This window comes from Lates calcarifer, linkage group LG13 (genome assembly GCF_001640805.2).
Source record: "Lates calcarifer isolate ASB-BC8 linkage group LG13, TLL_Latcal_v3, whole genome shotgun sequence".
NCBI lineage: Eukaryota > Metazoa > Chordata > Actinopteri > Centropomidae > Lates > Lates calcarifer.
The window spans coordinates 7,387,347-7,403,825 of record NC_066845.1 but is presented as its reverse complement, the minus strand read 5'-3'; the positions used below and the strand labels follow the sequence as shown (position 1 = coordinate 7,403,825).

Sequence of the window (16,479 nt, the reverse complement as noted above, 5' to 3'; positions counted from 1 at the left end):
GTTATTATATTTACTCTGCCAATATAATCCCATAACAGCTTTTCACTAGAGCTGACTTTTCAACTCTCCATAATAGTCCTACCAAACAGTAAAGTGAAAGTGGAAATAAACTAATTGTAGTTAAGTTTTTAACTCTTTCTTTTTCTTTTCTCTGCAGCTTTCTATCAGTGACTGTCCATCATGTTGTCCAGGTTGAGGACAACGTGGTCCCTGAGGCCCTGTGTCTCTGTTTGCAGATGGGCACATACCAAAGAGAAGGGCAAAGCCCCTCATGCTCAACCCTCGTACCAACAAAGTGAGTGGATTACTGAAAATGTGTCAGCATTTCAACAGACACGATGGTTAAACAGATGGCAGCTTTATTAACATGTATTGCAGCGTGTCAGCCCATTTGTGGTAGCCAATTATGTCATGTTATGAAGAAGCCTAATTGGTATAAGGTTTTTGTGCATGTGGGTGGAAAATAATTGACTGCCAAGTCATAACTGAAGCATATATAATGTAAAATGTCTATTCATAAACTAGAGGTAAATAAAATAGAAAAAATAAAAATACTGTACATTTATAAACTCCTCCTTTTGACCAAGGATTTGGCTGTTAATAATGGTTAGTTTTCCTCATATCTTTCCCTTAACTGTTGAGGCCACAAATACACATGCTTCTCCATTCTTTAATCCCCTGACACTCCACTATCTCCAAGGAGGTGTCAATATCTCTGTATATACTCCAGGATAAGAATAGCAGAGAGGTGTGTTGTAGTGTGGGGGATAGGAATTGACTCTGATATGTTTGCAGACTGTCTTTTTATGAGAGTGCTTTTTCTATGTCAGCATTCACATGTAATGATCACCAAATATACAGTAACTTTAAAAATGTTAGGCCATGATGCAAGCACATGTAGTTACACAGGACAGTGTGAATTATTACAGTATGAACAACATGGTATTATAAAGAGCAGTCAGTAGATGCATCAGTTAATCCTATCCGCAGGCCAGTCATTGGTACCATTCAAAAACTAGAAACGAGAAAAACATGTTGTCAGAGCCAAAGGTTTTCTAGCAGCTTGCCAGTGGCTGCTGTTTATTTTCCTCCACTGTCTGGCTTGGCATTACTTCTAAAACTTGGTTTAAATTGAGACCTTAAGGGGATGGGTTTCAGGCTTATAGGAAGCTTAACAAATTCATTGTGTCATTTTAATCTATCCAAAGTAGCTGCACTTATGTATGTCATATGTCATTTTTTATGCACTACAAGCAGGATTAAAAAAAAAAGTTTTGACTAATGCCATAATTACTGACAAGAACCTACCATGAGTTTTTTTTTTCCTTTTTCTGAACCCTTTGCCTCCCAAATGACATAATCTGCTTCCTAAAGCTTGGGTGGTAATGTTTTGTCATTTTGCATGGAACTGTTGAACTTGTGAACTTGACAGAAAGCTGAAGAGCAAAAGTCTGTTGGGTTTCTGACCATACCTAGCATCACTATCGGGTGTGTTCAGAAATGTTTGTTAAATAATTGCCAGTCTGTCTATTTGCAACACCATGCACCTGTAACCATACCCAATAGTGCTGTCACTTCTGCATTACTGTAGCAAGGTGTAACAAGTGACAAAATACATGATTTTTCAGCCAGTGTAACTTACTTTGTAATGTGTATTTAATACCCATTATACATGAGTATAATATATATGGTATAGTATAATATATATGGTATCTTGCATTTGACATTGTTGATTGATGCTGTGTATTGTTTGGCTGGAAGGGGTTTCTTGTCAAGTTTTTTCACTTCTAAAAGTTACAAATGACATTTGTAACAGGAGCCTATGGATGCCTGTAGGTTTTGCTAAACTTAGATGAGACTTGACGTCTAAATATAGACATGCCATCCTACATGTAAACCGGTCACAGGCTAACCAGCAAATGATCCTCTAGATATACTGTATGCACAACAACAATATTCACATTGCCTAAATCCTCACTGTGTTCATCTTATCTAGTTCAGAAACTCATTACTTATCATAACCATGTCAAGTGTGAAACAGCTTAGAGAAGAGGTTTAAAGGTCACAGGCTTTTTAATACTTTTCCTTTGTGAGCAGTTTTGCTGTCTGGTTGTGACATGTACTTAGAGGGCAGTTGAGCTCTTGAAGTTCTTCTAGCCTTAAAAGTCACTGTGTCCTCCATCTAAAATCACTTTAAAAACTGCATGGAGCCAAAATAGTGAAGACAAAAACAGCAGCATTCCAGTTACTCAGAGCACAACTATATTTGCCAGAGCAGAGGTGACTTGTATCAGCAGACTGCATCATCATGACTCTCATTTTCACCATCTGTAGACTCAAAACACATGAAATAACTTTGGTAAAATTTGTTAACAGGAAGGATGATCTATTTTGGGCAATTTAATCAACACATAAACAAACATAAAGAAAGAAAGCTAACTCAAATCAGTGGTGGCCAATGTACACTTAAGCCTTATCAAAAGTGTTTCATTTCACATTCAACATACAGAAGTACATAGACAAATAATAGGATATGCGGCTATATATATATTAAGACATACACATACAAACAGTAAAAATATCATTTTTTCAGGCAGGATATACATTATATTTTATAGATTAGGCTACTTTTTTCAGACCCGTTTGAATCATTCAAAGCACTGAAAATGAATGATTAAAAGTAATCTGTTGCATGATGTTGAGAGGAATTGAGTACTAGACCTGAGTGAAATGAAATGCTCCATCAGCATGACTCAGCATTTTGCCAGGGGAGCCTCCAGCTTTGAGCACTTTCAACACATAATCAGCCTCTTCCCCTGGCCCATACATGATGGCTTCCATGTGTTACACCCATATATCATTCAGGCCTGGGCTTGTACACTGCCATACACATACATGCTCTCATACACTGCAGGGACATGAAAACACTTTGTACCCTTCTCTCAACTCCCCCATCCTCTCTTTTATAAATGGGTGTTTTGGCTTAGAGTGCTCTTCATTGGCTTCTTTAAGAATACTCCCCTCTCTCACCTTTTTTTCCTTTCCCCTGCTGCAAAAGGCCTCCCTCTTTTCACTCAGCTGTTACTTTCTCCTTTTAAGAGTCAATAGGTCAACTCTGTCCAATGGCTCATAGGTAGTAAAATGCACCCTCTGGTGACAAACACTACATCTACATCTACACACTACATTTTTGTGAAAACACAGCCTCTCTGTACATGCAAAACCAGTTATTCATTTTAAAACACTCCAAAGTCACTTTAGGTAACTTGACTTCAGATCATTCTCTGGCAATGAGTAGTAGATACATACATTCTCGTTGTTTCCCCACTCATTCCTCTCTCTGTGTGTGTGTGTGTGTGTGTGTGTTTCTCCCCAGGGCATGGCCTTCTCTCTACAGGAGCGACAGATTTTGGGGATACATGGTCTGTTGCCCCCCAAAGTGGAGACTCAGGACATTCAGGCCATGCGCTTTCAGAAAAATCTCAAGAAAATGACTGATCCACTAGAGAAGTAAAGGCATATTTTGCTAGAGGATGACAAAATGCACCTTACTTGTATTGCTTTTTTTAGTAATATATCCATTTTAAATGTCTCCCTGTATACGGCTTAATTTTTCCTAACTTTTTGTCTTTTTCCATACAGGTACATCTACTTGATGGGCATCCAGGAAAGGAATGAGAGGCTTTTTTATAGGGTGTTGATGGAAGATATAGAGGAACTGATGCCAATAGTCTACACTCCCACTGTAGGCCTTGCCTGCACGCAATATGGACATATCTTTAGAAGACCCAAGTAAGTAAAATTAAATTAAAAGAATCAACTGCAGGGACTTTTTTGCTCGTAGTTCAATATGAATAGCAACAAAATATTGCCTGTAGTCTATCGTTGTCACCTGCTTGGCCTGATGTGCACAGAATTTTCCCTCCTGTTCTCAAGTTCCATAAAAGTGGTGAACCAGGAAATATTTAAAGGATTCTTCTGACTTTGACTAAAATAATGTTTAGTTGTTGTCATGGAGGTGTATATTTTGTTTTCCCATTTCATTGTCATTGGGATTCTTAACATGCGCGTTAAAGTAGTCAACTACCATCTTGGTTCTCTCACCAGAGGCTTGTTCATCTCCATTCGGGACAAAGGACACATCCGCTCCATCCTAGACAACTGGCCAGAGACTAATGTTGCAGTGAGTGCCTGAAAACCTCATCAAAGTAACACCTTTTCAGCTAATGTCTATATTATAGTGCAAAAGAAACTCCTTGAACCATTCATCCCTCTTCAAACTATAGACTGAGAATGAAGAAATGAACTGTGAATGTTGAGCAGGTCATTTATGGCCATTGTGGCAATAAAAGTATGAATAGATAGAAATCAGAGTTATTAATATCACAGAAAGTCTAGGGAAGTCTTGTAAAGTGACCCATTACCATCCACAATTTGTACATTTGCCTGGCTAAGGTCCAGTTTTGTACTGCTAACTGCAGCTGTGTGCTTGTAAAATGTTAATTTGCAATTTTGCTGACTGAAGTACTTGTTTCCCTCTCGCTGTCTCTGTCTGTAGGCAGTAGTAGTAACTGATGGAGAGCGCATTTTAGGATTAGGAGACCTGGGCGTTTATGGAATGGGCATCCCTGTCGGAAAACTTTGCCTGTACACTGCCTGTGCCGGCATTAGACCTGAAAAATGTCTGCCTGTGGTGATAGATGTTGGCACAGACAATGAGGTAGGAAGGCTATGTGTTGTTTTTCTCTTTACTCTTGTGTGTGTGTGTGTGTTTCTGTGTGTGTGTGTGTGTGTGTGTGTGTGTGTGTGTGTGTGTGTGTGTAAATGCTACAGTGAGAGATGAAAAAATAGGAAATCTATTTATCCTTCTTTTCTGATTGTCCTTGTCCTCCCATCAGACTCTCCTCAAGGATCCACTGTACATGGGCCTGTACCAGAAGCGAGATCGCTCTCAGGCATATGATGATCTGATTGATGAGTTCATGGAAGCTGTGGTGGAGAAATATGGACAGGATACACTGATCCAATTTGAGGACTTTGGGAACCACAATGCCTTCCGCTTCCTCAGGAAGTACAGGGAGAAATACTGTACCTTCAATGACGATATCCAAGGTTCATATATTAGCCCTCACACAGATTTGCAATTGTACTTTGTAATATGTCAAGTGTGTGTTGGATAGATGATTTCACTCTTTCACTCGTCTTTATTTACGTTTATTTTCTAACATTTATCTCTGCAACTGACTGAATACCTGCTTTCTGAATCCCAGTGTATCTGTACAGTGAAAATCAACACTTGAATTAAGTTTAGTACAGCTCTGGTGGTTTTGCTTAAGGGATCATACGAGAGGTACTGTATGTGTCAGTCCTGAAAATGAAATTGTCGAAACTTGAAAACTTGCTTAAATAATCCATTCCAGTGAACATATTACTGCTGGAAAGTAAAGCAGTTGCAAGCCGGGACCATTTGTTGTGTTTGCGAATTGGGTGCTGAAACACAGTGATATTATAGTAATATTATCTATGCATTTAAAAAAATAGTAGCAAATCTGTTCTCCTCAGGGCAGAGACTTTACTGTTTACTGTTCTGTTCTTCTGCATACGTCCAGGTACTGCGTCTGTAGCCCTTGCTGGTCTGTTAGCAGCTCAGAGAGCTGTTGGCAAACCCATCACTGAACACCAGGGTGCTTTTCCTGGGAGCTGGAGAGGTAAACTAACATTCAATGATTAATCAGCGAATGCAAGTTCTCTTGGAGAATTTTGTTCTCTAATTTTAAAAAGGGTTAAAGTTCTGCTGTGGAAACGCTGCCTAAACACTGAGAATGTTTAACTTAATAAGGTTATTTTCTCCATAGGCTGCCCTTGGTATTGCTAATCTTATTGTCATGGCCATGATGGAGACTGGGATGAGCCAAGCTGAGGCCAGAAAAAAAATCTGGATGTATGATAAACATGGCTTATTAGTAAAGGTTAGTGTTTGTAACACAGACGTTGATGACTACAACATACATTAGATGTCTGTGTGACTTCCCGTCTGCCTCACCGTTTTTTTAATTGATGAACAGTGGTTTAACAATATTATTGAGTTACTGTTGCTATCAATGTACTGTATGTGACTCAAGGGCAGACCGCAGGAAACCGACACTAATCAGGAGGCATTTGTCCACGACAGTCCAGGGACTGTACAGAGCTTCCTAGATGCTGTCAACACCATTAAACCTACAGCTATCATTGGTAAGGAACTTCTTATTTTCTACATACATTTAACTTCAAAGCCTCTCAGTACAGTTTGCAGTGTGATTTTTTTTTTTTTTTTTAACTGAATCTATTGTAGAATAGAGTATTGAATCAGACAGTGATTAATTGTTGTGATTTTGGGCTCATTATCCCTTATCATACTACACATTTGCTTTAATAGTAGATTAAAAGTGCATCTGTTGTTTCTCTTACCCACTTTCAGGTGTGGCAGGAGCTGGACGTCTTTTCAACCATGATGTCATCAAGGCCATGGGAACCCTGAACGAACGACCGATCATCTTTGCCCTGAGTAACCCAACCACTAAAGCGGAGTGCACAGCAGAGGATGCCTACACACTCACTGATGTACACAGTTCTTTTTGCCCCTTTTGCCCTTTCTGTCTTTCTGTTTGTCTAACTCATAAAGCATTAAGAGTCCCTATGCTGTCAACTCACTATTTCTCTTTTTATTCTTTCCTTTGTTCCCATCATCACTCTTCTACTTTGTTTTCTGTCTTCCACAGGGTAGGTGTCTTTTTGCCAGTGGCAGTCCATTTGGCCCTGTGACTCTGAGTGATGGCCGCGTCTTTACTCCTGGACAAGGGAACAATGCCTACATCTTCCCAGGTGAAGCGATATGATGACTTTCAACAGTCTCTAGTGTTAAGAAGTAACAAAACAATCGCAAAGTGATCACACTGTGGGTAAATATTATTGGATGACAAACTACATGCAGTCTGTTGTAATAACCTATGCTGTATGAACATCGCAGGTGTGGCCCTGGCTGTCGTCCTGAGTGGAGTGAGACACATCAGTGACACAGTATTCCTAGAGGCTGCCAAGGTCTGAAGTAGCTCTAAGTATTCCTCCATCTCATCTTTAAACTTCCTCACCCCATTCTGCATTTTCTTGCTGACTCTGTCTTGTATGCATATTCTCTGTATGCTTACCTAAAACCCTCTTTAACCCTTCGATGTCTCCTGTTCCCTCTCTTTCTAGACTCTGGCATAACAGCTAACAGCTAACAGATGAGAAGCTTTTAAAAGGCTGATCCTGCTTTGCACTTTTTCCATCTGTGTTCTTCCCTCTGTTGCTGACCTGAGCTTGACCTCATAGAAACACTAATCAGTTAAATCAATGATGAAGATCACAAGATGCTTTCTTGTCAGCACCCTGTTTAATACTGAAGACACTATCATTTGCATAGCGTTGATATATGTAATAGTGATCTGGTCATCTCTTTTACTTGACCTAACAATTCTTTTTTTTTTTTTTAATTTTATTATCCCTATTTTATCTCATGTTTCAAAAACACATAATATGTTTATGACTATACACTGGTGTGGTTGGCAAACAACAGAGCAATACGATAAGTAGGATAAGTAATAGTAGTAGTTGTCATTTCTGTCTTGCTTGGACCATTGAAATTCATCCTCAGCCTAAAAGTATTTTATACTCCTTCCAGACCCTTGCAGAGCAACTGACAGATAAAGAGCTTGAAGAAGGAAGACTGTATCCTCCTCTTTCCAACATCAGAGAGGTCTCTGTCCAGATGGCTGTCAAGGTAAGCCTCTTGAAAACCATAATTTATCTAGCTCGCAAGACTAAAGGCTCCAACTTTGGTTACTGATAAAACTGTTAATCCAAACCAAAGTGTTCCTCTCTAAATTTCACCTCTTCTGTCATCTATTTTCCAAATCCATGACCCTGTTCCACCACAGCCTGACAAATTTAGTAAGCCATAACATTAAGCTAGTCAGCTTTTAACAACTTCTCAAGACAACATTTTGATGACATAGCACTGCTGATCAGTCAGATTTGGTTGTCGTTGCATTTGTGTACTACTTGCATCTGTCTTTTCTACTTGTATCTGCCTCTCAGTATTGGTCAATGCTAACTCTTTTTCATTACAGGTGATGGAGTATGTATATGCTAAAGGCATGGCATTCCGCTACCCTGAGCCTGTGGACAAGAACGGCTTCATACGTGCTACTGTCTGGAACACCAACTACGACTCCTTTCTGCCAGATACGTATGACTGGCCAGGTGTCAGCTTCAGCCCCAAGACTAACTAGAAATAGAACAAACCCTCACTGTTTACCATGTCATAATGTCACTTTCTTCCTTTGTTTTCCATTTTACTCTTAATTACAGATCTTTTGAGACGATCATAGCTACCTTAGTGCAATCATGGCTTTTGGGGGGAAAAAAGGCACTAGTTGTCCCTTACTGCTTCCATGCCACTGCATTTGTACAAACCCCGTCTTATTAGATCTGTGAAAAGGTAGAGTGGAAGGTGGTTCTTGGAAAGATAAGGACATTTGAATTGGAACAACCATTCTCTCTTCACATCACTGTTTTTAAAAAATCTTCTTTGCATCACATGTAAACTTGCACAGAACTAGAGGGCCACCTGGTGGTGGAAAAAGGCAATCTAGGTTCATTGTTGAGATCCATTTATACCTATGCTCTGCTCTGAAAATTAAATGACAAAAATAATATCAGAATGTGGTGAATTACAGATAATTACTCCTAGAAATTTGTCTTTGTGATTGGCATTCACTCTAGCAAATAGAAATACCAAAACTCAAACACTAGGTAAACACTGTAACTGTACCACTGCAGAGGGTTACAATTGATTTTTACAAGATAGTATAGATGGCTCTTATGATTTGTTTTGTGTTTGTATCCTCATCCAATATCTTTATAGTCAGAAATTGCCTAAGAATAAGTTTTCCTTTGTTAAGGAATGCCCTGTACAATACCATTATTGTTTTCACCTATTTTGAGGTAGTTTTTCACTCCATAGTCAATGTATGCTCAAATTTTATTATTTATTTTTGTTGTGTACACTCCTGATGCAAACATGTTAGTATTTTGTACCACTGAAAAACCTCCAGTCTTTATTTTTTAGTCCACTTAGTACTATTCTGGCTATATGGCTACCTAGAGATTCCCAAACGTTATGCACAGTTTTTAACATGTATGAGTATGAGTTTCTACCCTGCATTTTTTTTTCCACATCAACTGGACCTCTGGTGTTTTCACTGAACAGCCAATGCCCCGTGTAAAACATATTATTGACGTTTTTTTAACCAATGTTTGTATTGGGCCGCATTGCTGAGCAGTGGTAATGTGCAAACTAGGCGAAAAAGAGAGCGAAGAACAATGTAACTCAGGGGAGAAATGAAGTGAGTATTTGAGATATTTCCTTTAATGGAAAATGATGAGATTTTATGAAGGGAAATTAGATTAAATTTATATCTTAAGAACAGTCAAGGAATTTTGCAGCTTGACAACATATCCAATGTCCATTTGTTCAAATGTGCTTGACATATTATATTTATCTCTCAGAATTTATTTTTGTTTTAGTTGGGGAGGGGGGAGGGGTATTTAGATGTTTTGCCAATTCATCAACACTCCTTTAATGAGTAGTGGTATGAAGAATCTATTCCATAAAATTAATACTTTTGCTTAAGCTTGATATACAAATTACTATAATCTATAGCCTGAATATTTAAAATACAGCGTGCAGTATCAAATAATTGGATAAAAGTTATTTTATACTTTACTAATATTTTATTTACTGTACATGCACTTTTGTAGGAAGACTGTCCGCTGAGAGACTATCTATAAAATTGTGCTAAATACGTCCATGTGTGTTAGCAGGTTGGTGTGTGGGTTTCGCTCCATGGAACATATTCAACAAAACATCACACTTGCAGCCTAGGCCTTGCTGTTGTGATTTGCCATGATCTAGAAGAAGTTGTAACCCAGCCCTGCCAGGAAAGGTCACAGACATCTTGACATTTTGACCTTTTAATATGGGTTTCATTCTCACTTCCTTCTGAAAAAGATGCTTAGTGACACTTTCAGTGGAGAGCTTTTGACACTTAAGGGTAAAAGAGATTATTACTGGCAATATTTGTGATGAAGAAACCGAGTAATGCTAACAAGCCAGTTTTAACTATCTTAAGTGTCATTAGAGAAGCATTTTTCCATTGAAGCTACAGGTTACATTAAGATTCATTAGTCTATGTCATTTCTACACACTGGGCATTGATAGTATCTTTGATATGTTAAAATATATTTACTAGGTCACTGTGTAAGTTTAAACCTCAGGATATTGTTTTAGGACCTTCTGACCACCTGAACTGAAGTGCCTGCACAATGTTTTGTGTCTGTTTAAAGGCACTCCATGTTCCACAGTGTATATTTTGCAACATGCTGCTGGCAGAGCTGAGAAACAACCCAACAGCACTATGAATATAAAAATTGCTATTTGTTTTGTACAAAATAAAGGAATTGTGTAGTGTTCAATGTGCAGCTTTTTTCTGATAGACTGTGCAGCTTCTGGTTGTGAACACTTAATGGGTTGTTAAAGGCAGTTTTTTCTCCCCTCATTACTTTGGAAATAGTTTTATTTAAAAGAAACTATATATATATATATATATATATATATATATATATATATATATATATATATATTAGAAACATTAGAAAAAGTTAAAACCCATCAAGTGTTGTCTTGTGTCTACCCATTTGTTGTACATGAATTAATTGTCCAGTATGAGTTTTTACTGTGTTGCATTTAGTGACTGGTTTGCTCATGTGATTCCTATCATCCCCATGAGGAAAATTTCCTCCATATTTCACTGACATGTGTATTCATGTAGTGTGGTGTCCTTTGTGGTTGTTTATTTTTGTTACACAGTAATATTGCCTTACCATACGTATGCAAAGAACAGAATGTTTGTGCTGCGTCAGTGATATTAAAGTGCAGAATAAAACCTATTTTACACTGTAACACTTGGTTTAATTTTGTAAAGTGAAAATTTCTCTCTAAAGCACATTCAAACTAAAAATCAGTGTTTTTCAAATGAGGTTTGGCGGAGCCTAGCTGCCACTGTTTACTCAGCCTGTTTCTCTGGTAAGTTTTATATACAATGTATGCTTATATACAGTCTATACTTACTACAGTATAGACAGCATATATGTTACAGGAGAATGCTCATTAGCTCAGCTATTACAAATTACATGTGGCTCGTGTCCAGTTTGTCAGAAAACAGTCACAAATGAAGGAGTTTCACCTTTAGATTGTGTACACCAACACGGCTCTACGCCCGATTTCATAACATATCTAAGACCTCTCTCCGTCTTTATGATGGATGTGTTTTAAGACCAATCAGAGGCGGTTGCTAGGTGGACCAGAATCGACCGGCCAATCAGCGTTTTTCTGCCATTGCTAGCTGACGTATATCGTCACTGACTGCGACGTATCTCGTCATTGGTCACGAACTTCTGAGGAGCGCAGAGAGGCGGAGAAAGGAAGTCGGGAGGGCATTAAAACGAAATTTGAACCATTGCCTCTGTTTGCTAGTACTGTGAAAGGACGTCGTTACCGAAGAGCTCTTGATGCTAAAACAAAGTCTGGAGCTGATTTTTTGTCGTTAATGAAGAGGTCAAGATGCTAAAACAAACTCTGGAGCTGCTTTTTTGTCGAACACGAGTGAGACTGGACGCTAAACAACAACTGCGGCGCAAAGGTAAGGCAAACAGTGGCTGTGTGGCTAGCGTTAGGATTAGCATTATTGGAAAGCTTTAGCTTTAGCATTGATCGGAGAGAGTGTGTTTGTGTCTTTGTGACTGAGGCGTCCCTGACATAAGTTGTAGGCACCTAACGTGGGCGGATTATCCTCCTGAGAACCAAGGGAAAAAAGTGTCTTACAATTTCTGTTTTTTTGTGATTTCCTATCTATTTGGGCCAAAAAAAACACCTTACAATTTAAATTTTTTAAAATATATTTTTTATTTTAATTTCACAGCATGTCCATTGTAGAGGACAACAGGATGATATCTGTGTGAAAATAGAACTAAATTTAGAAAACAAGAAAAAAGGAGCAGATTATATCTTTGGCTTGGAAGGGTAACTCCAAATACTTAAGAAAGATAAAGGTGAACAAAATGTCCATTATAAAGGACATAAATGAATGGGCCGGGTCTCAGGAGGTTATAACAGATGGGCTCATAGCAATCTATGTAAAACCCAATTTGTATGTGTTTGTGGTAACTTTACCAACATTTTGCATTCCACCCTGGAATAATAACTTTTTCATTTTGTGTTCCACCCTGATCATTTAACTTTGTGGTGGTTTATCATGTCGTTGCCATCGATCTGTGGCTATTTGTGGTAATTTTACATTTCTACCTGGCTGTTTTACAGCTGGATGTTAGCATTAGTGGCAACAGTTAGCATTACAGCCGAGCGTTAGCATTAGTCTTACTTTTAAATTATGCCTTTTGAGTTTTTCCCTATTTGTGTCGTTTCTATTTGCGTGGGTTAAGGTGTGTTTGTGTTTCTGTGACTAAAGCTCCCTGACATGAGTTGTGGAGGGTGGTAACTGTTTAGTAGTCTGTCAGATTACAAGTCTGTCTGCATCTCTTCATCATTACTTTGCAGGCATTTTATGGCGGCCTGTGTGTCTATTTGTGATGGTATTGCATCGTTTTGAGTCTCTAGCTAGCTGTTTCACATCTACTTATGGTCAGTTTCTTTGTGGTTGTTTTGCATCGTATTGTGTCTTTGTACTTTTGTGTCTGTCTCAAATCATTTGACGTTTCTTTGGGGCCATTTTGTGTTTTAGTGTGGCAGTTTAGCATCTCATTTTGCGACTCGGTATTCTGCCTATTTGTAGTTTTGTGTGTGTTTGTAGCTTTGTGGTACAAATCTGTCCATAGTCATCCACTGATCCCCTGTTGTATAATATTGATGAGAAGTGCCTTTGTGACTCGAGACTTTAGTGTGCTCAGTTTTGTGTTAAGCATGAAAACTAGATTTGAACTCGGTACTCCTCCACACGTTTTAAGCCTCAAGATTAGGTCACAGTGTATGAGCTGAGATCCCTGTTAGAAATTATTATAAAAACTATTTCAAAACTTGCCTTTCTCTCTGAAATCAATAAGGCTATATTCTAGGAACATAATTAATTTATTCACCTCAAAACTGCAAGTGTGATTGTTAAAGTTGTAGTGTTAAGTTTTCTGTGTTGTATTCTTCTTATTGCGACCCGCAAGATGATTCCAAATATCAATAAATCGCAAATACTGCCATTATTTTTACAACAGAATGTCAGTGTGCCTTTAGCTGCCTCACTGCTGTTCACACGCAGAGCACTGCAGGAGCAACAGAGAAACATGCTGTAAATCTTACAACCAGATCTAGTCTTTAAAATGACTAAACCACAAATCTAACTGTGGAGTTAGATATTTAGCGATTAATCAGACAGTGTAACTCGCCCCGATTCTGTCCGCATCAGGTGAGAGTTAGTCGTGAGAACGGGCACAGTTAAAGTGGAAACTAGCGGTGTTACGACGAGTTAAAACCGACTGACAGTTTCAGAGAGATAACTGAGCTGTGACCAAGACGCTAACTTTGTATCTGCAATGTTTCCCCTATATACAGTTTGTAGCGGCGGCCCACCGCGGGAAAGTAATTACCGCAGCTGCAATATTACAATGTTGCAAAATAGCTACCCAATTGAGACAAGGAGAGCAAGAAAGAGGAGAAAAAGAGAACATGGTATAATGAAGTAACCAACATTAAGTAAGATTGATCTGTATTTATTGTTGTCTACTGTTGTTGGACAGATCCCACAGTGTTTTAATCAGCTGTCTGGATCTGCCGGTTCTCTGAGTGCATGTCGATCTCTTGTCATACCGGAAACAAAAAATGACTAGTATTATTTTTTTTTTTTTGTTTTGTTTTATGTTAACACAGAAAAATGAAACATCAGTTACGGGCTTAAAAACCCGTCTGTTTCGTCTTAAGTTAAATGATTTTTATTTTGCCCCGGAAGTCACCCAGTGAACGATAGCACAGAATCCCGTAAGCTAGCTTCAGTCCTTCACTGTGCTGACCAACTAAGACTAATAAAGCCGGCCTTGGCTAGCCGTTTTCGTTGTTTTTGGGTAGCACAGAAAGGGACAATCGAAACACGAAGACGTGGGCTCTTAGTGTTTCTTGCTCATCTGTTTTCACCTTAGATGGGCGAAGATAGCTGGCTAAGACTAGCTTTATACACCTTAGCTGTTGTATATTTTCATTCTCATCCTTCAGTTAGTACATAGAGCAGTTATTATTTCAAAGATCTCTTAAATGGTAATGTGCTCAGTGCTGATTTAACACTGTCATCGCTAGCAGAGAAGAAATGCACTACAATCATGTATATTAGTTGTTTCACTTAGTGTAAATCACACGTTGCAGCCCTCTGGCAGTGAGGATAAAATTTTTGTGTCCCTCTCTATCATCAAAGTTGCCCATCCCTGTCCTGCACTGTTTTGGAGGTGAACTATTCTTTATTAATTATTTGTTTTTCAAGTGTTGTACTTGTGTTTTCCAGGTTTACTTCTTCAGCTGCTGCAGCGTGGACAGAAACACCAGCTGTCACCTTACAAACCAAACAGGTATGTGTCCTAATCATTTACCCACACTGAAAAATATGTTGATGAGCTTAATTATTCATGTCAGAAATCGCTTTAGTTTTTTGTGTCACTGGATAAATCCCATTTCAAACCTTTGTATTTAATGAGTAAGAGCTGATTAATTGTGTCTATTAAATCAGAAAAAAAGTACTAACTGTAATTGCTCAGAGCTCAAGGTGACAGGTTTTCAGATGTCTTGTTTTGCTTAATCAACAGTATTTACTATAATATCATATGACATGGAAAGCTATTAAATTCTCACCTCTCAAGCCTCTGTCTTGAAGCAAATATTTGGCATTGTATCAGAATAGTTATGTATCAGAAAAGTCAATGTTTTTGTCTGTGGGCAAATTGACTATAGCTCTCCTCACCTTCTCACCAAACAATATCAAACACATCAGAACTACAACTGCTTACTTTTCTGTCTTCAATTGTTATTGTTAAGGATCAGTCAAAATGGGATTGAAAAATATCTTAACTTCAATTTGTACATGATTAGAAATTCTTAATTATGTGTATGTACTAGACATACTAGACTACACCATACAAAACAATATCAATTCTACAAATAAAATATTGGAGTGATTGTTCATTAAGTGTGTTACTTTTAACTGTTGGTCAGAGAGTGATTTTAATAATATCTTTACAGCATATAATGACCAGTTCTACAATTAATATTTTTCACATAAGCTGCTGCAGAACTTTGTAAATTTAGTTGTTATTCATTAAATGAAAACAACACAAAAGAAAGTCATTTTAAATATGTATTTATAAGAAGGAGGTTGCAATTTGAAATAGTGATTCTGTATACGAATGTCTGGTGGAAAAAATACTCAAGACATTTTACTGAATACTAACCAACACAAGTTAAAATTCTGCATTTTACTTTAAATGTACTTAACTGATAGTGTTTATTATTGTTGTGCAATTCACAGTAACATACATGATTGCTTCAGTGATTAGTTGATAGACACACAATTAATAATCAGGATGTGATGACAGTCAGCAGTTTCATTTTTAAACAATGAGGAATAGGTAGTAGTGTATTGATCAGTTTCCTTTGCATGTTTCTCTTTGATTTCCTCCAGCTGTCACCACGACATCATCCACAATTGCTGAGACGTCGTCTACGAACAGAGACATTGTCGAGGATGAGGGAGACATTGTTCACGATTAGAGAGATGACCGTGATCACAGAGTCTTTGTACAATGAAGAAATTATTTGAGACTGGGACAGAGGCCTCCAGGTAATTCACAAAACAGCTTTACGGGGCACTGACATTAAATTATTTATGTTCAGTATTCAGTATATCAAAAAAGTGTAATAATAAATAATTTGCAATATAAGAATAATGTATTAGTAATCTGTATTAATAAAAGTAATGTAAGAGTAATTGCCAATATTATAGTCATCTGTTACTAGGTGTGGTTTGCAACAGTAAAAGTTATCTGTAAATGTAGAAGTAATATGTAACATTAAAGCAACGCAGAAGTAATAGTAATCCTATGGAAATATAGAAATAAAAATGTCATAGTATAGTAAAGGGTGTTTAACATATTCTGTCTCTGCAGGAGGAGGAAGAGAAGACCACATCACCTGAAGAGGACAATAAATTCTTTAATAGTCTTAAATAAGCTTATCTTCAAGTGGTCAAACATCTGACATTATCTTTGGTTTGGTTTGTTAAATGTCGTCTAAAACAGAATCAATAAAGTTTTGTGACCTTCGTGTCAAATTTCTCTATTTTTGTACTGCAGGAA

The 16,479-nt window shown here is 37.9% G+C and overlaps 1 protein-coding gene and 1 long non-coding RNA gene across 2 annotated transcripts; both read left to right on the top strand.

The window, feature by feature from the left end:
- The first annotated feature begins 159 nt into the window (after window positions 1–159).
- Window positions 160–11,044, top strand: me2 (malic enzyme 2, NAD(+)-dependent, mitochondrial). Its single transcript, XM_018669509.2, is given in 16 exon segments — window positions 160–261; window positions 263–295; window positions 3,377–3,510; window positions 3,643–3,792; window positions 4,108–4,183; window positions 4,559–4,720; window positions 4,899–5,112; window positions 5,610–5,680; window positions 5,682–5,708; window positions 5,856–5,969; window positions 6,123–6,234; window positions 6,461–6,603; window positions 6,762–6,864; window positions 7,010–7,080; window positions 7,703–7,801; window positions 8,151–11,044. Coding segments are annotated over 16 exon segments (1,752 nt in total). The 5' UTR covers window positions 160–180; the 3' UTR covers window positions 8,313–11,044.
- Window positions 11,045–11,566: 522 nt separating this feature from the next.
- Window positions 11,567–16,454, top strand: LOC108878587 (uncharacterized). The gene is made up of 4 exons (XR_001960249.2): window positions 11,567–11,783; window positions 14,637–14,700; window positions 15,807–15,965; window positions 16,291–16,454. It is a non-coding gene; the product is annotated as an uncharacterized LOC108878587 (long non-coding RNA).
- The last annotated feature ends 25 nt before the right edge of the window (window positions 16,455–16,479 follow it).